Here is a 25,677-nt window from a genome sequence, read left to right as displayed (position 1 = left end):
AAATTGTTAAAAATTGACTATCGATTCGTCTGAAATTTTCAGGGCAGATAGATCTTGACCTGATAAACAATTTAACCCATGCCAGTTTTGCTCTTAATGCTTTTGTTTTTGAGTTAACAGCCAAAAACTGCATTTTATCCCATGTTCTATTTTTAGCCATGGCAGCCATATTGGTAGGTTGACCAGGTCAATGGACACAATTCTTAAACTAGATACCCCAATAATGATTGTGGCCAAGTTTGGTTTAATATGGCGCAGTAGTTTCAGAGGAGAAGATTTTTGTAAAAGATAACTAAGATTTACGAAAAATGGTTAAAAATTGACTATAAAGGGCAATAACTCCTAAAGGGGTCATTTGACCATTTCGGTAATGTTGACTTATTTGTAAATCTTATTTTGCTGAACATTATTGCTGTTTACAGTTTATCTCTATCTATAATATTTTTCAAGATAATAACCAAAAACAGCAAAATTTCCTTAAAATTACCAATTTAGGGGTAGCAACCCAACAACAGATTGTTCGATTCATCTGAAATTTTCAGGGCAGGTAGATCTTGACCTGATAAACAATTTTACCCCATGTCAGAATTGCTCTAAATGCTTTGGTTTTTGAGTTATAAGCCAAAAACTGCATTTTACCCCTATGTTCTATTTTTAGCCATGGCGGCCATCTTGGTAGGTTGACCGGGTCACCGGACACAATTTTTAAACTAGATACCCCAATGATGATTGTGGCCAAGTTTGGTTTAATATGGCGCAGTAGTTTCAGAGGAGAAGATTTTTGTAAAAGATAACTAAGATTTACGAAAAATGGTTAAAAATTGACTATAAAGGGCAATAACTCCTAAAGGGGTCATTTGACCATTTCGGTAATGTTGACTTATTTGTAAATCTTATTTTGCTGAACATTATTGCTGTTTACAGTTTATCTCTATCTATAATATTTTTCAAGATAATAACCAAAAACAGCAAAATTTCCTTAAAATTACCAATTTAGGGGTAGCAACCCAACAACAGGTTGTTCGATTCATCTGAAATTTTCAGGGCAGATAGATCTTGACCTGATAAACAAATTTACCCCCATGTCAGAATTGCTCTAAATGCTTTGGTTTTTGAGTTATAAGCCAAAAACTGCATTTTACCCCTATGTTCTATTTTTAGCCATGGCGGCCATCTTGGTTGGTTGACCGGGTCAACGGACACAATTTTTAAACTAGATACCCCAATGATGATTGTGGCCAAGTTTGGTTTAATTTGGCGTAGTAGTTTCAGAGGAGAAGATTTTTGTAAAAGTTAACGCAGGACGACGACGGACGACGACAGACGCCGGACGCAAAGTGATGAGAAAAGCTCACTTGGCCCTTCGGGCCAGGTGAGCTAAAAACAATACTTGTATAACTGATTTAAACAAAATAATGCTGCTTATTCACTATGAAGATTATAGAATGGTGAATGGAAAGGGGGAATGTGTCAGAGACAGCAACCAGACCAAAGAGCAGAAAACAGCAGAATGCCACCAACAGGTCTTTACCAAAATGAGAAAATCCAGCTGGCAGCACTGAACAAAATTACAGCTTGTAAAAGCATCAACCATTATCTGAGGGGTTGAATTTAGAACTTTACTGAAAGTAATTTTTACAAATGATTTTTTTCAAAAATGGAAATGGTTCCTGATGAAGGTTTTAGGAAGTGCTTAAGGAAAAAAAAATAAAGTTTGTTAGTGCTGGTATGCAGGAAATGAGATATTCTAAAAAAATGTTATTAAAAAGGTTCATTGACACTTCTGTTTTCAATCATTGAGTCATGGCTTTATAGGTTTTCTTTACTTAACATAAAAAATATATTCTGATGTATTAAAGGCCAATTATTTACCTATCATCATGAACAGAGCACTATTTATCAGGATATAGACACTAGACACGCTTGCAGATAAAAGTCTATTATGCATTATCATCGTCCTCGAAGTCCACTTTACTAAGAATTGCATCAGCACGATAAGCCTCATTGGAGTGTTTAGCCATTATTCTAAGTAATGGTCGCACTAAACTTAGCCACCATTGTTGTTTTGGTAATCTCTTTCTGAAATTCAAACAAAACTATACTACATAGTATAAACAAACAGATATTTTATCTGGTATGAAATAAATAAAACAACTACCATCAGATCATAGTTCAAGAAAATAACATATTTCAAATAGTTTTTTGGACATTGGATGTTAAAAACTTCAATTCTTCAACATAAGCACGAACAAAGCACTATTTATCACAATAAAGAGACGTTTGTAGATAAAAATCTATTATGCATTATCATCATCTTCCAAATCCACGTTAGTAAGAATTGCATCAGCTCGATACGTTTCATTGGAGTGTTTTGTCATTATTCTAAGTAATGGTCGCACTAAACTTAGCCACCATTGTTGTTTTGGTAACCTCTTTCTGAAATTCAAACAAAACTATACAACATAATTATTTAAAAAACAAGAGATTTTTTCCACTGTATTTTGTTGTTTTTAATGACAGATAAATATGAAACATCTGTCTGTCATTAATTATTTCATGGTCTATTGCCATGGGGGATGTTCAAAACTTGAAACAAATGTGATTAAGTAAAACCATTAACAGATTTACAAGTATGTAAAGTTGTAAAATACAAGAAAAATTGCACTTGTGTAAAAAAAAAATAATAATCTGTTTCACACGGAAAGCTTATTTAAAAAAAAACACTGAACACACCAGTTTCATGGCAAATTTCTTAATTTTTTTGGTTTTATTTAAAAAAAAAATCCAACAGTTTAAAAAAAACCAAAAAAAAACCAATTGTGTGTTGTTTTAATATCCTAAGAAAAATTTATTCAGTCATTTTCTAGAAGTTGCAGATTAAAAAAAGTTTGCAGCTCACAAATCAGCAGTAATCCCTATGTATTGTACACTTCATACACTTTGAAGCAGACGACAGAATAATACATTGTATTGGCAGACTACATAATAAATAACACATTGTATTGGCACATATAGGACAATGTTCTCTCTAAATACATAACAAACCAATCTAACAAACAACTAAAAATTAACAAAAGTTCAACAAAGGTGAGAATTCTAAATATTAGACATGTTAGAAGACTAAGAGAATTGTGTTAAAATAGTGTATAAATATCACCTTGTTCCTGTGAAGCAACAGACATCAAGCATCATGCAATAAAGCTTATAGACATGCAACATGCAAGGTGTAAGAGTTGGATAAAATTCTACAGTGGGACTGTGGGATGATAAGGTTTTTATAATACAATAAAACCTATTTTTAGAAAATCAAAATATAACAAATATGTATGATGAAATACATGTACTTGCACCAAAAACTTGAGACATAAGTTTCCCTATCAGAATAGTCTCTCAATTTCACACAAAAGTTCCAAGTGTAATTTCCTTTTTTTGAATTTTCAATTTTTAAAAAACAATAGAAGAACAAAGCAGGAAATTGTAATTATTTAAAACAAAAAACACAGTACAATATAACAACCTGGTAAATTTAACTTAATTTTAATGGTTTTTCTTTAATATTTGCTCCTCTAATTTTAAATGTTCTGAGACAACAACAGCACCATCCTATCATTAAATACAAAGGGAAATAATCTTCTTAACAAAATAACATCTAAGAAAATTTCACTAAATATAAATGAAAAAAAAACAATAAATAAACTAAAATGAGACAATTGGTACACTAAGGAATAATAAAAGTAAAAAAATCTCAAGACTTTTAGGTTTGGAATATTTGTAAGTATGAAATCACACTTATCAGGGTGAGATTCTATAAATAGTTCTTGTTCTATAAATAGCACAAGCATTAAGCATTGTCTTCATCTTCCACTTCGTCAACACCAAGGGGAACTCCCTCTGTCTGATATGCAACTTCTGAGTGCTTAGCAAGAATTCTAAGTAATGGCCGAAGCCTTAACCACCATTGGTCATGTTGTATCCTCTTGCTGAAAATTATAAAATTGTCTTGGTTACAGAATTTGTTAGATACTGTGGATTCATTTATTTTCGTTGGTACCAATTTTCGTGGATTCCAGAAAACTTGCATGTTCGTGGATATTTGATGTAGTGGTTTTATGAAAGTCTGCATATAAGCCTATAGAAAATTCATGGTTCACCTGTACGAAAATTTGTATTCAATAAATAATAATGAATCCACAGTATAGGTTCTACTCTAGAAATTGTCTACCTTTTTCAGAATAAAGACTATGGCTAATCTGAGAAACAGAACACTGTCCAACAAAGCACATACAAAACTTGCATGCTCATTGTTAGAAATTCACAGTTAATAATTTTTCTAATTTTCAATAAACCAAGGTTCAATTTCCTTCAAGCAAAGTTGATCTTTATACCTGCTTTTAAGGTTGGTTATTTTCTACCTTCTAGTTTTGTTTTTCTCGATACAAATTGGTTTAATTTTTTATCGGGGGTGGGGTGGGATGATCCAAATTTGTTGCTCTAGGTGTTCCTGATGAAGGCTATAGTCAAGACACATGCTTACCGTTACAAAAAAAACCACAAGTATTTAAAATATTATTACCCATAAATCTTTCAAGGGCCAAACATACCCAGATTATTAAGGTTGAATCAAATGAAATCATCACTTTTTAAAGAATTTTTGAATGTTTTAGATAAAATTTTGTAATAAATAGATAAAAGATAACATCTTTGTATAATAACAACGACTAGAGGCAGTGATCTTAAAACTCATTCGGTCATAACTAGCAGAAGAGGAGCTACATTTATAATACAAAGGTGAATAGATATATTTAAGGTTGAAAGGGGAAGATTAATTACACATGGATAGTACTAGACAGTTGGTGCTTTCAATGCAACAGCTTGCCCCATTTAAAGCTTGTAAGTAAGAATTAAATTAGTAGTTATTTGTCTAGCTTCTGTCAAGCTTTTACAATAAATAAAATCATTTCAGTTGAACCTGTACAAACTAAACAAGGGGTTTTAATTCTAAGAAGTTTAAACATTTGAAAATTCAGACATTTTGTATTTATTCTGTGCCTGTTAAAAAAAAAATCCAGATTACATGCGATTTCAGAAAATTATTCATGAGACTATTTAATTCAAATTAAAGGCTTTAATCTTCTTTCTTTTTTATAAACCTATCTTTGTGCAAATTTTACAATGATAAAAACATTTCTGAGTTTACAGTAAATTAATTCTGAAAATGTACGTTTTACATATGTTCTTCATATAGGTATAAGTGCAGCCGAGAAGAAAGATATAGAATTTATACTAAAGATCTGTCTATACTCAAGCATTTTGTTTTAATATCATATAAAGAGAAAAATTAGTATGCATAGTCAAGAGATAGATAAGAAGAATGCATTGTAAAGAGATATATAAATAAAGAATAATCCCTTTTGACTACATGTGTTAGTTCCAGTTTCAAGAAGTTGTCTCCCTTTCAGGAAATATTTTTTAACCAGTAATTTTGAAATAAAACCAAATATCAAAGATAATTGTTCAATGAAAAGGAATTTACCCATGTAGACACAAAAACACCACAAAACTTTATCATGACTTCACTTAAATGTTGAACTTTGAACTATCAAAATGTAAACACCGCAAACCCATTCCTGTATATGCAAATGAGTTTATAATGAAACATTCATGGAAAATTTAATATATGAATACAACCTGACCAGTTTATTTTAGTATAAATAACCCTTTTTGAAGATTGAAATATATCTCAACTTTTATTCAAGTATTTATCTCAACAGCTTCTGAAGCTTAACAAACAATTTGAGATTATGTTGAAAATTCTAGAAATAAGTAGTTATATTTTCGTGCATTTCACATTTCTACTGTTGATACACAGATACATGTACAGATGAACAACAACCAAAGAAAAAAGTCTAAGTTGTTTTAAATTTTTTTTTATAAATAAAACATTTAAAACTTCAAAACATTTATAAATAAAATAAATGTTTAACAAGTCAAATTCCTACAAATCAAAGTTTTAAGGTCATATCTAGAGTGAAAATAAGGCTGACATTTACATAACAATTTTGTAAAAATAAAAAAAAATCACCTTCTATTTACTGATTTGTGCAGTTTTAATATATGTTACCATGTTACTTACTCAAAATCTGTGATTCCTCGGAGATCCTCTAATGGAGTAAATAACAATTGTCTTCTACACATACCCAACAGTACTGCAGAATCTTTTGTACAGGATTTTATTTTTCCTACAAAAGAGTGTCAAAATGCCAAATTTTATTCATAATATCTTTATTCTTATCCTGAAATTACAATTTTTTTTAATCTAACTTTTAAATCATTATTCAAAATCTTTTATCATTATAATTATGATTATGGGTAAACTACTAAAACTAAATGGAGTATGTGTCCTTTGAATATGTCCATGGGACACAGATGATACCCAAACTTGCATGTAAGGTTATAAAGGTATATAATTTAAAAACTGTAAAAGTGTCGCCACTCAAATTAAAAAAAAAATGATCAGAGTTTTGTAGTTTGAGCACTGTCTTTAAGTTTCATAACATTTGGTTGAGGCAAACTTATGTTAGAGAATGGAAATAAACAAGAGGCTGTCACAACGACAGCAAACCGGATTTATTAACATTTATTTGTGTCCTGGCAATATCACAAGAACCATTACTGATGAATGGTGAAAGTGAAAATCGTCAATATCAAATTTGACCTCCATTTTGTCATCAGTATCAACATATTAAAATTTGAAAAGCTTAGATTGAATGGTTCATGAGTAAATGCAACAACGTGAATGGAAACGCCATTTTACGATCTTTCAAGAACCATAACTCCTGAACGGTAAAAGTCAAAATCGTCATTATTGAACTTGACCTCTATTTTGTCATCAGTAACAACATATTAAAATTTCAAAAGCTTTGGTTGAATGGTTCATGAGAAAATGCACGGACACGACGGGAAACACCATTTTTCAATCTTTCAAGAACCATAACTCCTGAACGGTAAAAGTCAAAATCGTCATTATTGAACTTGACCTCCATTTTGTCATCAGTAACAGCATTTTGAAATTTCAGAAGCTTTGGTAGAACAGTTCATACATAAATGCACGGACACGACTGGAAACTCCATTTTTCAATCTTTCAAGAACCATAACTCCTGAACGGTAAAAGTCAAATTCGTCATTATTGAACTTGACCTCCATTCTGTCATTAGTAACAACATTTTAAAATTTGGGAAGCTTTGGTAGAACAGTTCATGCGTAAATGCACGGACACGACTGGAAACTCCATTTTTCAATCTCTCAAGAACCATAACTCCTGAACGGTAAAAGTCAAAATCGCCATTATTGAACTTGACCTTCGTATAGTTGTCAGTAATAACATATTAAAATTTTAAAAGCTTTGGTTGAACGTTTCATGAGTTAATGCACGGACAACATTTGATTGCTGAAACAGCCCGCCCGCCCGCCAGCCCGCCCGCCCGACTGCCCGCCCGCCGTCATCCCCAAATCAATAACCGATTAAAAATTCAGCAATATTTCAATTTGTAAAGGGTCATAACTCTAGAACAGTAAAAATGATGCCAACCAAATTGAAACATGATCTATGTTTTCTTGTAATAACATTGTGTATAAGCTTTATAACAAAGGCTTAATGCACAATCCTATGAAAAACAGTACCCAAGAAAATAGAATATGTCCTCAAAAATAAAGGTGGCAATACAAATACAAAAGGAACTCTATACAGTTCCAAGCCATGAATTACAAGACAAGATACCAAAAACATAAATATCAAAGCACATCTTATATACAAACCATCTTCTGTGGTATTTTCTTCAACTTTAGTGATCATATAATCTACTGCCTTGGAAGCCATCTTTGTTCCGTAGTTTCTATCGAATGGCGATGGTACACCACCTTGTTGCATATGTCCTAATACATTCTTACGACAAGTAAACGATCCTTTACCCTCCTCAGAAAACATCTGATGGATAAAATCTGTTGTGTAGTTGGCATTTGCGTTTTCATTTCTGAAAAATAATGAAAATATTGTAAATTCATAAGCCATAGCTGGTAATCTACACAAGCAGAACAATCAGTTCTGCAAGATATCGGTAATAAAAAAAATTTGTTGTTATTTTTTTTCATCTGAACTGAATGTTGTTTTGTGCGGCTTACACAATGATAGAAGTTGATAGACATCTTAATTAATCTAAAAACTGTTATTGTTCATACTTTAATGTGTGATCGGATCAGTTCTGAATGAGGACATCATGAATGTGTGATCAGATCAGTTCTGAATGAGGACATCATGAATGTGTGATCAGATCAGTTCTGAATGAGGACATCATGAATGTGTGATCAGATCAGTTCTGAATGAGGACATCATGAATGCTTGATTGGAAGTGCTATTTGAACTATACTCCACATCTCCTTGTAATCATATTTTACATTTCATTTTTCTGTAAAACATTGTTTGAAGAACTATTTCCAAACACATTTATATAAAAATGGCCAGGCTCTTCAAATGAAATTTATAATATATTTCCAAAATCAGGTTCAGAAATATAATACTAACCTTAAAATTAATCCTCTTTGCACACCAAGTTGAATAATTTTATTTTTCAAATGGACGACATCATCCTGTTTAGAAAGAGAAAAAGATAGATTAAAGTTAATAACCTAATTGTGGATCTAAATTATATAGATCTACAATATTAAATTACTCAAGAGATTTTTCTTTGTATAGTTTTTTCTTTGTTTAGTTGTATGTTGCTTCCAAAAAGTCAGGCGCCTGTAATCCTGTGGTTGTTGTTCCTTTCTGTAGGCCATTTTTTTTAATAATTATTTTTTTAATATCAGGAATCAGGCCATTTGTTTTCATTTTTTTTCCACACATTGTCATGATGGAGACTTTTATAGGTGGCTATACAGTATTGGTTTTCCAGCTGAAAGCTGCCATACCCGTAGCCAGTGGGGTTCAGATGAACCCCTCCTTGAAAACAAATAAACACTGTTAAAGTCAACGTTTTGTTCGAATTGTGACTGTTAAAGTCGAGTTTGTGAGTCCAAATACCCCCCCCTCTTGGAAATTCCTGGCTACTGGCCTGGCTGCAGTCTGTTTACACTCCGCAATGGGAAAACCAATACCATATAGCTATTTATAAAAATCTCCAATTTTGGTTTGACATGAAAATACAGATATTGTGTTACATAATTTGGAATTTTTTTTGACAGGCTCATAGAGAAGATCTTGTGTGCTGGAAGAGTTACTTTTCTATTATTCTCTCATCATCTGTTTTGCCAGTGTGAATGTATGATAATTTTTGCTGGTTGATAGGGCTGAAATTAATATATTGTTTGTTTCCCCAATCCCTACCCTGCCAAGCCAGGTGTGGGTAGGTAGGTAGGGAAAACATTTTGTTTTTTCCACAAAGCTGGAACAATATAAAATCAGAAATGAATAAAATAATATAAGTCTTAGATTTGACAATAAAATTTTATGAGTAGCATTGTTTTTGCAGGGTCGGTTGGGATTGGGGAAACAAACAATATTTTATTTTTAAAAGGCCTAGAAGATTTTGTGTGGTAGAAAGTAAACTATTTACCCTTAAATTAGTTATATTAAATGGATCCTCGTATATATAGGCTGCATCAGCTCCTCCTGCTAGACCAGCCATGGTTGCTAAGTAACCACAATATCCACCCATGACCTCCACAATAAATACTCGTCTTTTAGTTCCAGTAGCTGATTGTTTGATTCTATCACAGATCTAAAATATCAAAAAAGGAAGCATTCATGTCAAAACATAAGGTCAAAATATAGGAGAAGGAACAGAGTTTGGTCAGATGATATAAAAAACAAAACTATTTTAATGACAAAAAATTTTGCTTGTGTATCAATGAAAAGCTCATTGGTTTCATTAATATTATTGCTTTCAACAAACCATTTGTACTGGGGGGGGGGGGGGGATATATTCATGCACTTTACAAGGTCATCAAATAAGCTGAAATAACTTCAGCAGTAAAATTTCCATGTTTTCAAAACATCAGTCTATGATTAAATAATCAATAGCCCATATACTTCAATCTCTGTTACATTGTAACATCTACTACAATTCTCAGATAACATGCTATATTGGCCCAAAGAATTAAGGCTGTACTTGAGATATGCTGTTTAATACTAATGTCTGCTTTTCATTATGTTTTATTTTGTATCTTCTGTGGACTGTCCCTAACAAATAGTTAATCAAAATTAAAGAACCTTAGTGAGCACGCTCACATACCCCACGTCCCCACATTGTCATTGGAGAAATTAAATAAATATAAGAAAAAATACTGAATAATAATTTCCTGTCAATATACACATCTACATAGTATGTCCTTATTATCTACAAAATTTCATGAAATTCTGTTGTGTGTTTTCAGAGGAGTTGAGATGACAAACTGTTGCAGAAGTACATTGAAGCAAATAAGTTCAAAGGGGCATAACTCCTAGAAAAAAAATTGAATCGTAATTTCCTGTTTATATGCACATCTACGTAGTATGTCCTTATTATCTACAAAGTTTCATGAAATTCTGTTCTGTGGTTTCAGAAGAGTTGAGATGACAAACTGTTGAAGTAGTACCTTAAAGCAAATAAGTTCAAAGAGGCGTAACTCCTAGAAAAAAAATTGAATCGTGATTTCCTGTCGATATGCACATCTACATAGTATGTCCTTATTATCTGAAAAGGTTTCATGAAATTCTGTTATGTAGTTTCAGAGGAGTTGCGATGACAAACTGTTGCAGTAGTACATTGAAGCAAATAAGTTCAAAGGGGCGTAACTCCTAGAAATAAAATTGAATCGCAATTTCCTGTCGATATGCACAACTACATAATATGTCCTTTTCATATAAAAAGATTTCGTGAAATTCTGTTGTGTGGTTTGAGAGGAGTTGCGATGACAAACTGTTGCAGTAGTACATTAAAGTAAATAAGTTCAAAGGGGCGTAACTCCTAGAAAAAAAATTGAATCGTAATTTCCTGTCGATATGCACATCTACATAGTATGTCCTTATTATCTGAAAAGGTTTCATGAAATTCTGTTGTGTGGTTTGAGAGGAGTTGCGAAGACAAACTTGCAGTAGTACATTGAAGCAAATAAGTTCAAAGGGGCATAACTCCTAGAAAAAAAATTGAATCGCAATTTCCCGTCGATATGCACAACTACATAGTATGTCCTTATTATCTGAAAAGGTTTCGTGAAATTCTGTTGTGTGGTTTGAGAGGAGTTGCGATGACAAGAAACAGGACTGACGGACGGACTGACGGACGGACTGACAGACGGACTGATGGACGGACGGGTCAAAAACATTATACCCTCTGCAACTTCGTTGCGTGGGGTATAACAACTATTTCATTTAATACTGTAGCAGGAGTCGGTTTCACAAAAAACAAAGGACTAAGATTGATTGTAAACTTGTATACTGAATTGTTTATGATTTACGACCAATCTAAGTCAAAAGTTTTATTGTGAAACCAACTCCAGGCCAGGCCCCACCCCTCCACATAGCTGTAGTCTATCCTCATTATTGTATTTATACTTACGTCTGCTATTTCATTTAATGCTGTATCCGCCCCTAGACTGAAATCTGTCCCCGGTACATTGTTGCTGATAGTACAAGGTATGACCACCATTGGTATACAGAAAGCATCATACTTTGATCTGGCCTCTGCCATCTGAAGGGCACTGTGGTAGGCCTGTAAAAGTCATTAAACTGTTTGTATAAATTATTAGCTGTCAAGATAAATATATGGAAGTTAAGTATAAAAGAGTAAGAAAGAAGGCATTACTATGTATGCTAGTAAGTTAGGCCAACATTAAAATTATCTTTGTTTACCCTCCCCGACTGAGGTTTTCAGGGTATGGGTAGGTAGGTAGACAAATTATTTTATTTTATTCCTTGATATGATTTTCTAATGAAGTAATAAATTACCCCTTGAAATTGCAGTAATATGTTTACACTTTCAAAACAATAACATACATCATCAAAATTTATCACTGTCAGATAAAGAAAATTTATACTGTCACATTGTTTTGGATTCTGACATTAAAATTTGTCAAAAAGTAATTTTGAGTTTCTGTATAAAATATTTTCTGCTTTTTCTTTCTTTTCGATATATCTTTTGGTTTTCAATTCTAGTGTTTATATTTCATAACCATAGATGTATTTTGTCACCTGCCTGGATTTTTTTTGAGTTTAACTTTGAGTTTCTGTATAAAATATTTTCTGCTTTTTCTTTCTTATCGATATATCTTTTGGTTTTCAATTCTAGTGTTTATATTTCATAACAATAGATGCATTTTGTCACCTGCCTGGATTTTTTTTTAGTTGATGGCCAAACATTACCCTTATCCAATTCCGGAATCGGACCCTATATTGTAATTGTCTTCACGGCATCTAAACTGGACCCCTGCTGTTGTTTCAATCTTATCTACACACGCATCGAAGTACCAATCAGCAGAGGCGGATTTAGGGGGCCACGGGGACCAGGCCCCCTCTTTTTCAGACAAAATTTGGTTGGTTGTATAGGGAATCACTGAAGCTTGACGGAATCGGGCCCCCTTTAGGCAGTCAGTGGGCCCCCTCTTATGAAAATTTTACTTGAATTTACACATTACATAATCCATAAAACCTTATCATTATTGAAATTCTTCCTTTGAACAGTTCATATTTTAGTGCAATTAACTTTTTTTTCTCCATTTCTCCCATTACTTCCATTCAGTAGATACTGTGAAAACTGATTTCAAGGAAAACAGTGCAAAACAAGAAAAATAATAATAGGAAACAGCATACTGTGGTTTTATTATTATTCGTTGGATACCAATTTTCCATGAATTTCGTGGGTAAAGGTTAACCAAGAAATTATATGTCCAACAAATAAAAAAAAATCTTTATTTGTATGCAGACTTTGGCAAAACCCTGAAACTAAATACAATGTATCCACAAACATGTAATTTTTCCTTAATAAAAAAAAAAAACCAATGAATTCACAGTTGTGGTTAACATGGTTAATTCCACATGCTTTTTACCTCAAATCCTCCAATGATAAGAAGACCACTGATATCATGTTCCTTTAATTTTTCTGCAACTTTATCTAATCCATATCTTGCAGCAGTACATCTATCAAATACACAAAATATCAAAATTGTTAAAAAATAAGTATCATTTTAACATAAGATAATAAATTCAATAATTGACTAACTTTTGAAAAAGATAACCCAAAAAAATGCACAATAGCTAAAAGGCTGCAAAAAAAGGTTTGTTTGAGGCACAAATCCTTTAAAAAATGTTAACTTATAAATTAGAACTGATCACTGATCTTTAACTTAAGAAAATGATGACTGCCACATCATTGCTTCTGCAAAGTTGAAAGTGATGAGTCTTTGTTGTAAAAGCTTATTAAATATGTTTTACAAAAGTTATCAGGTGTTTACTCACTTTTTGGTTCCTAACAGTGATCCACCTTGACAAGTCCATCCATGTACATCTGTCCAACCAATTGGTTTTACCTATAAACAATAAATATTTCCAGATAATTTCCTAAATCTGATATTTTTTGGTCAATTGGTAACATCACATGTTTAAAAGAATGTAGAATGTATAACTTTTGTAATTCACTGTCTTTTTCGAATACAAATGTATACAGGACCTACAATTAATTTTAGATACAATGACTTTACTACTGCACGGACTACATAGTTCATCAACTTCATCTACAAAATTCCATAGCTTGTCAACACTGAGGTTGTGAATTCAAACTCTGATACAACACTGTGTGTTCACTCCAATCGTAATTGACTTGGATTGGACTAATCAATACAACTATATCACAATAAATTGATTTCTTTTTTCTATCTATTATATCTATTCCAGTTGGGTTGTGACCCTTTCTGTTTTGAATCATTTATTTATTAATAACTTTGAATCTTATCTCGAAATTACAAAGAGAAAATTTTGAACTACAACTAAAGAAACACCTTTTGTGTCACTTATTATTTTACTCTCCAATTAATAACAAACAAAAGTATTATATCCCTGTCAAAAATATACCATATATATTGCAAATGCCTTTTCAATATTTAATATGGAAATTGAAAAGGCAAACTATTTAAAAAGCATATATAAAAGTAGAGAAAAGTTCCCATGATTTAAACTAAAACACCTTGAATACTGGACTCTTTCAACATGTTTTGAGAAAGAAATGTTGTCAATTTTGTCAAAGCAGTCTTTCACAAAACACCCAATAATACAGATTTTTCTTTTTATACTAATGGGATACTCATGTCTGTTGTTAATTATATGAAAGGAAGTTCTTTCCCTTGAAATATACTACATTTTATATCAATATTAGCAAGATAGGCATTTATCCATGCATTAATGTATTAGCACAACAGCTATAAGGTGGAATAAGAAAAATATCTAATAAAATAATAGTCAGGATCAAAATAATAAGTATGAAGTCTTAAAAATTGAATATTATAAATTTGACTTTTCTGAAGAATTGCAGCAGTTGAAAGCTGTCAACTTCCCAAAACTTAACAAGAGTTATAAAGCTCAAGTAGCTAGATTATTTGAATTTATTTGATTTTACTAACTTGATTTGGCCAATTATTCATATTCATAAATGATACCCAACAAAAATAACAAACCCTATTAAAACTTACATTCTCGATGAAGAACATCAAATTTAAAATTCTATATTCCATGTGTAATTTATTATTATGTTGTTTTTAAAAGCTCACTAGAGCTAATGTGTTACTTTGTTTACTATGTATCGCAATAAATAAAACTTTAATTTGATTTGATTTGATTTCATAATTGTTAATTTGAAATTAATCCTTACAAAAATTCTTGGAAAAACTTGTGTAGAAATTTACAATTACATTAGTATATATGGAAGTCATATTGCCATTCTTCATTGTAAACTCTAAACCAAGAAAATTGTGTGAAAAATGTAAGCGCTAAAAAGCCGAAGATTGAAGTTATGAAAAGTCTTACCGGTTCTACTGCCCTTAAAATCTAATAAAAAATTCAACAAACAAAATTACTTGCACATGCACCATAATATAATCCAATCTAAAGTTACAGACACTAGCAAACTACATATAGCTAAACCATTGCATAGAATTATAGAGATCTACAAACTAGTAAACAAAGGGAGACAACAAATAATTGTGAAATATCTAGTTATTTCCCTTTCATTCTAAACAAAGAAAGACATCAAATAATTGTGAAATATATAGTTCTTTCCCTTTTAGTCCTAAAACATAAAGTTTTAAAATAACATATAACAGATTTGAATATGACATAATCAAATTTAAACATTTTTCAAATTTTTAACTAAGGATCTCTATAATTTTGCAATAATTCTTCAAAAATATGCCTTCTGATTACATGGTAATTCATGTCACAAATTTTGTATATTTTTTGTTAACAGCTCTTTCTTGCCTAGATCGAAAACACCTTCACATGATTTTTTGTCTTCTCAATAAATAAGGATAATCATCCACCGCTTTTTTTTTTTAATTTTAAAGACTTTGATGCAAAAAAAATATCAAAATGTGTGACCTGAATATAACGCATGGGTGAACACTGGAGATTAGTTATATTAGTTCCTTACCGGATCCACAATTTGTGTCATCTATGTTTCAAATACAAGACAATATATTATACCTTCCGTCCCAGACACAAAATAAATCTTTTTCACAAAACCCTCTTACTGTTTAGCACCGCAAATGTAATTTTCATCCAATTTCAGCTTTTGAAAGCAAATAAAGTTTTTTTCTCTTTCAATAAACTAAAAATTAATTTTAGGATTTGGGTATTCTTGTAAAATCTAAAAGACAATAAGATAATTAAATAAACTCATCATAGATACCAGGACTAAATTTATAAGACTTTCCTTGAAAACAATAGACATGTGGTTCTTCCACCAGGAGTGAAATCTCCCCATTTTTAAGCCCTCTTCTGTCCCTCCCATCAAAAATCAGTATCCTCTGATGTTCCTACTTCCAATACAAAATACAATATATAGTAAAAAAGCAAGAATGTTATTTCAGCAATTTTTAATGCCAAAAATGTCAGTTCAACCAAAATAAAATAAATTGTAAATTGTAAATTGTAAATAATTGTAAATTGTAAATTGATTTGATAAAATTGGATGAAATTATAGCACTTGCACCACAATACAATTATAAACAGAAACACAACGAAGACTTATTAATAAAACTGGTTCTAGCTCTCTGCAAATCTTTTTTTATTGTACTTAGCTCAACATGATCAACATTAAAAAGGACAAAATTCTCCATACATTGAATCCAATAATAAAAAAATAGAAATTTTTAATGTGAAAATTACATTCAATCACATTTCTATGCATGTTTTAAATGTTTCTCCTTTGAAGTAGGATGAAAGAACAATTATTCTAATTACAAACAGTAACATACATCTTGAAACATTTTTTCAGATGGCTTTATATGAGAATTGTGCCCAGTTTTCTATATCTCATTTCAAGCTAAGTTAAGAAGATACAGAGATCTGTAGATTACAAACCATTTCAAAAATGTTCTGGTGACTCTATAAAAATGTGTAATTAAAATAATTGCATTGCCCAATACAAACATTGTATATACTGTAAAAGTATCAAATTATTTAAAAGTAAAATTATATCTATCTATGTATCTGCAGGAATTGTTCCTGAGCACTGGGTTCATCCTATGTTTTTATACTGCAACTAGTTGTACTTATTTCCTAAATATAGTAACACAACTTCATCTTGTGCAATATCAATTTCTTCATGGATGTCTTTTTCCACAATCAGAGGTTCATTAAGGGATGAAAATAAGTTTGAAATTTGTGTTACATTTTAAATAGCTATCAATGTTTAATTTAGTTGCAGTATAAAAATAATATAAGGTCAATGTCAGAAAAATATGAACTTTTTTGTCGGAACAGCTCGGTAAAACCTTGCCCTTCCCTAGTTTCTCAGCCTCATACAAAAAAGTGTATATCTTTCTGACATTGACCTAATATTGCATATTTCTAGGGTTTCTGCTTCTGCCAGATAAAGAACAATTAGCAAACTGATTATACTGCCATGGGTATGCTGTGCATACAGAACCACCTGGTTCCTCTATTGTTTTCTGTTTATCCATTTTTAGATCTGTGTAGTGCTTTTAGTAACTGTTGTTTGTCAGTTCATCTTTTTATTAACTTTTTTTTTTTTACATTTTAAATAACATTCCCCATTTCCTTTCTCAATTTTATTTTTTCTGTCTTCCTTTTTTTTTATTCCCCCCCCCCCCCCCCCCCATGAAATATTGTGATGCCTCTTAGATATATGAAGCTATTAATTGAGGTATATTAAAACACATAGGGAAAGCAAATTCACAAAAGACGACACATATATTATGAGGAAATTGCAAGGAATAAATTCTATTTTAACATGATTCTAAATAAAGGGTGAACATTTTTGTTATTTCTTTTAACATGTACCCCAGGTGTGTTTGAATATCAATGCAAAACACATCCAAAATTTACTGCATTATTATTATAGTAAAAGTTTTGCAAAAACAAATCATCTGGTAAATTGTTAAAGACAAGTTTTTGCTCTGCAAAACTTTCTAGTCTCGTTAACTTTACAGGAACATGATCAGTAAACAATGCACAATTATAGATATTCTAATTTTTTGTAAAAAAAGAAAATTTGTTTTAAAACTGAAAATAATGACAAATTCACTCTATGTAAGAATTTGTTCGTTTAAAAAAAATCAACGTAAATATAGGTTCAGATGGAATGGAAATCAACCATGTCTAACCGCTTGTTATTCAAAGTATAGGCCAAGAGAAAGTAGATTTTTTACAGATTCTGAGAAAAGTGTGAAAAACATATTTGTTGAACAAAGATTATTAATGTATGTTTAGGCAAACAAAGGACAAGGTGATTTCAATATAGAATGTTTTTAAATTTTAATATTCCTATATACACCTTTCAGCTAGGCTATCTATCAATTGAATAGGAGTTCCACAGAATAAGGAAGGCCTTATCGTTCTTAATATTCACATACCCAACACCACAAATTCCCAGCTAATGATTTTTAACACTGTAGTTGCTTCTGAATACAAAAAAAAAATAAGTTCAAAAATGAATAAAATAAATTATACTGAGAGATGCTCTGAATAAATGAATGTTCAGCTTGCACAAAAAAAAATCGCTATACAACTTTTCAAAAACACACTACAAAATGCACAATGCATGAATAGAAAATTTAAATGCTTCTTTTACAAATAATAGAAATATATAAAATAAGTCAGGGGTGCAATAAATGCTCAATAAATCAATAAACAAATACAGTATTATTTCAACTATTCTATTGGTATATACAAACCAGTATATAAACAAACCAATCCTCAGCCAATGGGAACCCTTAATGATAAACCACCCTGTAATTCAGAAATGCTTTTCTGCACTGGAATGAATTTTGAAAAAAAAACTTTCTGCAAAAAAACTTTTCAACACTGGAATGTAATTTGCCAAAAAATAACTTTTATACACTGAAAATATTTTTGGCAAAATTTTTTTTGGCAATTGGTAAAGCTTCAAATTTGCATAATTTCAAAAAATAGTTTGTGAACTGTATATAAAATTAAAAAAATAAACACTTGTCAACACTTTTTTTTGGAAGGCAAAAGTATTCTTGGTACTCCCTTATTTCCAGAATTGATTGAAAAATATTCCAATCAAACATGAATGATAAATGTTTATTTAAAATAGACAGTTGAAATTCATGCATCAAAACAGTTAAATATTGCATTTGATTTTTTTTTGCTGTTTAAATTTTCACTTCTGGTCTTTGTGGAGTTATTCAAGTTCAAGTTCAAAGACTGTGTCCTGAAAAGTAGCACCCATGCAATTGTGTATAAATTTTATTTTTATCTTTATACCAGGACTTCTAATGATTGACCCAGCTATCAGTGAGCTAAGCTCTAAGCAGATCCAAAATTAAACAGCAGGAACAGGTTGGCAGGTCCTTAAATAATCCCATGAATTTTCCAAGCTGGAAAAAGCCTCCAACAAAACAAATAAAACATGCCAATTACTTATACAAGTACCTTGCACAAGGCCTAAATTAATATAAAAAACAAAGGTTGAAAATTCCTTACATTTCTTTTTATTTGAATTGATTTATTTAAATGGTTAATAAGTCTATAACTTTTTGTTCTTAAAATGGTCTAATTAAGCATAAAAAGCCTTAACACTTTTCACTCAAATAGTGTTCTCCCAATTTAAGAGGAAGGCAGCAGGAGATTGCAACATAAAAGAGAATTGACCAAAAAAGACAAGAGAAAGAAAAGGTGTAGAAGGCAACCTATATTAAGGGGATAGAGAAAAGAGAATCTGGACAAGAGGGAGAAGAGACAGACAAAAAAAAAGAACTTAGAAAAAAGAATCTAAAGACCATACCTGGCAACTTTCACGATTTAGGCGTGTACTACACGATTTTGACCCTCTGTCCCGATTACACGATCGTGATCGTGAAAATAGCCAAAAAACACGATTTTAGTAATATTTACACGAAAAATATTTTTGTTCCCGATTTTGAACTTTTGAAAGTTTTCCCAAGGGAGACAATCGTGTCTGACAAATTTCATCCAATCAAAATTTAGTGATCACGCATTCACCAGTTCATTAATGTCAGCATAATAAACAATCAAAGAATCAAAGATTGTTAGGTATTTTTAGTTATCACTTGCAAAATGGTTCTGTCACCGCCTAAGAAGAAAAATCGTGTTGCTTCGTGCAAATACTTGATTTGGGAGAATAATGTCAAGTACAGGGGCTGGTTGTCTAAATCAACGTTGTAAAGTTTGCAACAGAGACTTTACAGTTGACAAAGGTGGCCTTAATGATGTCTCCAAACATTCTAGTACTGCTCTTCACCAGAAGTCATTCAACGCACAAAACATCACCAAGACTGTTTGACATTACAACTTGTGATATTGATCTATAAAATATATTGGGGTTTTTTTTGTTATCAAATTATTAAAATTATTACTTTTTTAATTTCTTGACAATGTATCAGACAAACATAAAGTCATCTTACTGGTGTTTATCTCAACAAAAAGAATACAACAATCAAACAATTTAAAAAAGATGGGTTAATATAACAGCATCTTCAACTATCAACCCCAAAAAAAGAAGTATGTCAGCCACTTTTAGGAGCAAAATCATCACACGAAAAAATGGCGCGAAAAAATTCTACCCTCAAAAATGGTGCCGTGCACAAAAACCCCCATGGCCATTTTCAAAAGTTGGCAGGTGTGAAAGACAAGTAAGACAGAAAAGAGAACTCAGAGAAGAGGGAGAAAGAAAAGAGTAAAGTAGAGGGTGAAGAGAAGTTAAGCAAAATCCCTAATTCTTGTGCACTTCTCCTTTTATATTAACTAGGATGGATTTTCAAGAATTTAAAAATCAGTTAATAAAAAAAATCTGGATAAAAAATAAGACCTATTATTTCATCTCCAACTTAATAAAAATTCTACAAATCTTTAATCAAATTATTTTTTTAAATGTAAAATAGCATGTTACATGCAAACATTTTTTTTATTAAATTTAAATTATACATAAGAAACAATCTCACGCTAAAATAATATTTCAATAACATCCTTTGCTTTTGAGAAGACCTTTTGTTTCTCAGAAAATATATCCTAGTCACCTTTATCAAAAATACCATATTACTGCAAGTAAAAAAAATGTTGGACCAAGCAAGTTTCATTAAGACCATTCAAAAGTATAACATTGAAACCCTCTAAAATCTTGTTATTTTCAATATCTTAACTAAATACGACAAGCTTTAAAACTATCTTTTTTCTTAAAGGTAAAAAGACTAAAATTTCAAACGTAATGTTGTCTTTTAATCAACTTCCTGTGATAAAGAGATATTTCATAATTAAAACAAAATTCTATCTAGACATTTGTTACATAAAATACTATTTAGAATATGAAGTATATAACACAATAAAAGTATTCAACTTACATTTATACAAATACTAGCTATAGTTAAATACAAATTGTACTATTTAGCAATTGGTTATAAAAAGTTATCTCCCTTCTTAAAACTTCCTGTATACTTACATCACCATAAAGGAGACCATCAAATGAATCATGGATACCTAGTACAGTGTATCCCTTTGTTAGAGCAAATCTGACAAAAGATCTGACAGCTGCATTGGCTCCACAAGCTGGGGCTCCAATATTCATAACGGCTAACTTTTTACCACTCTGAAAAAAGGTCATAAAATTGGAGCCAAAGTCTTTGATACAATATTAATTAATCATTTAAATCATAAAAATCATTCATGAAGGTCACTAAACATGATGAATTCACTCACAAAAGAGATTACCCTATTGACTTAAATGTTTTTAGATCTTAAACTAAACATGAAAGGCAATAAGAAATTGAAGGAAAGACCATTTCTTTTAAACTTAGCAAACAGTGTATTAATGGGTAATAGTAAATTGTAACTCTTCTTTTTTAACTTACTGAGCACACTTGACCAGTGGGATCACACATTACTTTGGGTGGCCGAAGTTTACTGAGCCTTAAGTATGTTGCTAAATTGTTCTGGAAACTCCTAAAATACAAAATAAAGTATCTTTAAAATCTTAAAATGCCAAATCTTCTTGTTGGCTCTCATGTACAATAGATAATTCTTCAAAATTAATGCATTTTGTAGGTTTGTTTTGTATTCCACCTTATTTATCGGATTTATAATACAGGAGCCAGTGGTAGTCATTTATACTGAATATCATATTTGCTTTTCAAATCAGGCTGTTAGTTTTATAGTATAAGTTTTTTAAAAGTTGTCATTTGGGGGCTGCTTATAGCTTTGATCATTGTTGAAGGCTGTGCAGTGACCTATAGTTGTTAATGTCTATATCTTTTGGTCTCTGGTGGAGAGTTGTCTAATTAGCAATCATATCACAACTCCTTATTTCATTATATTCTTAAAATCATATACTAGAAGTAGAACACACCCGCAAAAATTGCAGGAATTTAGAGCTTGGTTGAAAGTATGTATACTGTTGTAGGGAGAAGTTTTGTAAAAGATTTTGTGTGTCTGGAGAATTTCAGTAAAAGAGTTCATGTCTGGAGATTTTCAGAAAAAGGTATCAAAATGCATAGGTACTTGGAAACAGCTTCAGCCCTCTCCCTTGTTTCCAAAGTCCGTTAATTTTTTTCTGTTAAATTCCATTATTTTCATGTTTCTGTATACTATGAATATATAAATAAATTGTATTTGCTATTAACAGTCAATTTCAAGTTTCTTCTCATAGGCGATCACTGCTATATTATAGAGAGAGTCTCTATCAACCCGATAATTATTGTGCTGTCCCTGAGTACTCTTTAATATGAAATTTATGTGCAAGTTTAAAACCGGAAGTCCTATTCAATTAAAAGCGATATTGCGGACATTTTAAGCTTGGTTGAACGTACTATGTTCTCTCTTTTAGGAAGAATTTTTGTAAAAGATTTTATGTCTGGAGAATTTAAGAAATGATATCAAAAGTCATATAGGTACACAGAGACAGGACAATATTTTTAAGCCCTCTCTTTCTTTTCCATTATCATTTTATTTTCAGTTATATTCCATTATTTTCGTGTTTCTGTATACTATGAACAGAGACATATAATACATCCTATGTCTCTGCTAAGAACATTCGTATCCATATTATAAATTTTAAAGTGTATTTTAATTTTCTATCAACTATTAATTCTAAGTTTCTTCTCCTTGGCGATCACTGCTATATTATATAGAGTGTCTATATATATTATAGTAGTATTTTAATCATAGTATACTGTACATGCAGATAAACACAAAAATAATTGTTCTGTCCCTGTTCGAGTACTCATAAAAATTATGTGTATTTAAACCGAGGTATAATAGTAGTGGTTCTAACGATCTAAAAACCACAATATGGACAACACTCTGATTAGCCTATTTATTTTTCATTTTTGTTATCCATCATACGATTGGTTCTCAATGTTAAAACCGGTAGTAAAGTCTGGCATAAAAGTCGGTCTGATGATGGAATGAATATCCGGATGCCTTTATTTTCGTTTTTCTCCCGAAATAATCCAAACTGAATAGTCACAAGAATGGATGACAAATGCGACTATGCATGGTACCTATAGGTCACAGAGGCATGATGATCAATTTATTGTGGGAGGAAGAGAAGCAACACAAAAATAAGGTCTTCTCATTTAATAGTATAGATTGTCATAAAAAATGTGAAATCATGGGACTATCCATATCTTTAATGTACTGTTACCTCAAGTTGTTCTAAGATCCAATCATCAAATCATACTTACTTTCCTCTTAACCTCACAGCTTCCTGGAAATTCTTTTTATTCATAGCTTCCTGTACACTTTTTGTCTGAAATTATAGAAATTATTGTGAACAACAACATCAAAAAACAAGAATAAATACAAGTGACTCCCTGTGGTCTATATACTTATGGAAAATCATAATGGACAAGCAACTGTCAATATTACACAGATGCCCCACTTGCTCTATCATTTTCTATGTTCAATGGACCGTGAAATTGGGGTCAATAACTACATTGACCAAAAATTTAACCTAAAGCGGGACAGACGAAAGAAAGAACGGACACAACCAGAAAACATAAACTATCGCAGCTGGGGCATAAAAATCAAATTGTATACATTGGGCAAGGAGCTGATATTTTTTTCAATGATACTTTAATACCAAACTATTTCAAATAATACTTGTGCCTACAAATTTCAGACATTTCAAATTGTTTCCAAAATAATCAGAACAAGAATGTGTCCATAGTACACGGATGGCTACTAGTACTATCATTTTTCATGTTCAGTGGACCGTGAAATTAGGGTCAAAAATATAATTTGGCATTTAAATTAGAAAGATCATATCATAGGGAACATGTGCACTTAGTTTCAAGTTGATTGGACATCAACTTCATCAAAAACTACTTAGACCAAAAATTTAACCGGAAGCAGGACACACGAAGGAACAAAAGGACGAACGACCAGAAAACATAATGCCCCTTTACTATCGTAATGGGGCATAAAAATCAAAATGTATACATTTGGCAAGGAGCTGATATTTTTCTAAATGATACTTTAATACCAAACTATTTCAAATAATTACTAGTGCCTACAAAATTCAGACATTTCAAATTGTTTCCAAAATAATCAGAAAAATTACTTTAACAAAAAAAATGTTGATGAGTAATGGATGTTTAAAGCATCATCTTACAAACCATGCTCATATCAAAGTTGAATTAAAACTTCAAAAAGCGTTGATTTGTAGTTCAAGAGATAAACACATTGAAAACTATATACATGGCTTTTATATGTAAGAATATTACTGAATTCAGTAAAGGGGAAAATTTCTTATAAAATCTGAAAATGCATCACAAAGTATTTTTCAGAATTTCTGATCTGTGGTTCTTGAGAAAAACTGGACAAAATTTTATGGGAGGAATAAACGATGGGGTACATGTATATCTCGTCAAACCCACCTTTTTTTCATATCAAACATCCAAACTGCTACTCTGAAGCATCTTGTGCTTTGTAGAAGGAGATAATTATACATTGTTGTTGATCACCTCAATGAGATTGATTTTCTCGCTTGAGCCAGTATGGCAAAAGGGAGAAAAGCAATCAAGTTGAGTTGACCAATGATAATCTGTTTATCACTATTTTACCTATGACAGCTTTGTCAATTTCATGCCAATTTCATTAGCAATGCCACATGCCTACTTAAGTTTCTAGCAATTATTTTCCATCTCAAGGGAGTAGCATGATATGAAAAATTATCACAAAAAAGATCAAAGGAAAAATGCACAAAACAGCGATAATAAAAAGTCTTACCCTTTCAACACATTCCATTAAAGGAACTCTGACTGTCTGGTTGCCATCTAAAGACACAACACATGCTGGTGTATCAGGCTTGGCATCCATCAGGGCAAGTACAGCCTCAGCTCCCATTCTGGCACCCTGCAAAATTTTGAAACAGTTTACGAATTGCAAAACTTACATTCTCACACAATTCATTGCATTCAAGATTTTGATTTAATGATATCATATATACATGATATATGAAATTATTTCTTTGTCAAACTTTATATCATTCTGAAAAAGGAGTAGGTCCGGTCCGGTAAGGACCAATTTTGGCCTCAAATTTCAGGTTTATCTGACGAAAGATTTTGACCACTTTTCAAACACTTAAGTGTCTATTTCATTTGAATCAATTAGTTTGTGTGACAGATTTAAACTGATTTAGTCATTAAAAACGACCCGATTCAAGCTCAAATATGAAAAATCTAACAAATATGCCAAAACTTGTCACTTTTCAGATGGTTTTTGTCAAAACTGAATGTGGCCGCATCTGTGTTCATCCTCAACCTTTATATATGTTATGTATTATCATAAAATACAACTTACATTTCAGTATTAAGGATGAACACGAATGCGGCCACTTTCATTTTACACGAAAACCGTCTAAATTTTAATTAAAATGCTAAAATTGTGAAGATTTCAGTAATATAGCATGACTTAATGGTGCTAGTACCCGACATAT

General features: G+C 31.4%; 1 protein-coding gene across 12 annotated transcripts in view; it reads right to left on the bottom strand.

Moving 5' to 3' along the window:
- Positions 1-1,776: 1,776 nt before the first annotated feature.
- LOC139498479 (ATP-dependent 6-phosphofructokinase-like) overlaps positions 1,777-25,677 on the bottom strand; it is a 40,652-nt gene continuing 16,751 nt past the window's right edge. Inside the window, exons 9-21 of one of the 12 annotated variants that reach the window (XM_071286872.1) lie at positions 24,969-25,094; positions 23,423-23,487; positions 21,593-21,683; positions 21,184-21,330; positions 15,048-15,068; positions 13,488-13,558; positions 13,079-13,169; positions 11,593-11,745; positions 9,610-9,774; positions 8,580-8,644; positions 7,817-8,031; positions 6,134-6,239; positions 1,777-2,436 (exon numbers count right to left, since the gene is read on the bottom strand). In XM_071286872.1, the coding sequence (XP_071142973.1) occupies positions 2,298-2,436; positions 6,134-6,239; positions 7,817-8,031; positions 8,580-8,644; positions 9,610-9,774; positions 11,593-11,745; positions 13,079-13,169; positions 13,488-13,558; positions 15,048-15,068; positions 21,184-21,330; positions 21,593-21,683; positions 23,423-23,487; positions 24,969-25,094 (1,455 nt within the window). In that variant the 3' untranslated portion in view covers positions 1,777-2,297. Of the gene's footprint in view, positions 3,981-6,133; positions 6,240-7,816; positions 8,032-8,579; positions 8,645-9,609; positions 9,775-11,592; positions 11,746-13,078; positions 13,170-13,487; positions 13,559-15,047; positions 15,069-15,669; positions 15,691-16,601; positions 16,626-19,160; positions 19,173-21,183; positions 21,331-21,592; positions 21,684-23,422; positions 23,488-24,968; positions 25,095-25,677 lie in introns of all 12 variants that reach the window. The other 11 variants (XM_071286874.1, XM_071286868.1, XM_071286870.1 and 8 more) reach the window with 11 other exon arrangements.

The sequence above is a fragment of the Mytilus edulis genome, chromosome 12 (genome assembly GCF_963676685.1).
Source record: "Mytilus edulis chromosome 12, xbMytEdul2.2, whole genome shotgun sequence".
In the NCBI taxonomy this organism is placed as follows: Eukaryota; Metazoa; Mollusca; class Bivalvia; order Mytilida; family Mytilidae; genus Mytilus; species Mytilus edulis.
This window is presented reverse-complemented; position numbering and strand designations above follow the sequence as displayed.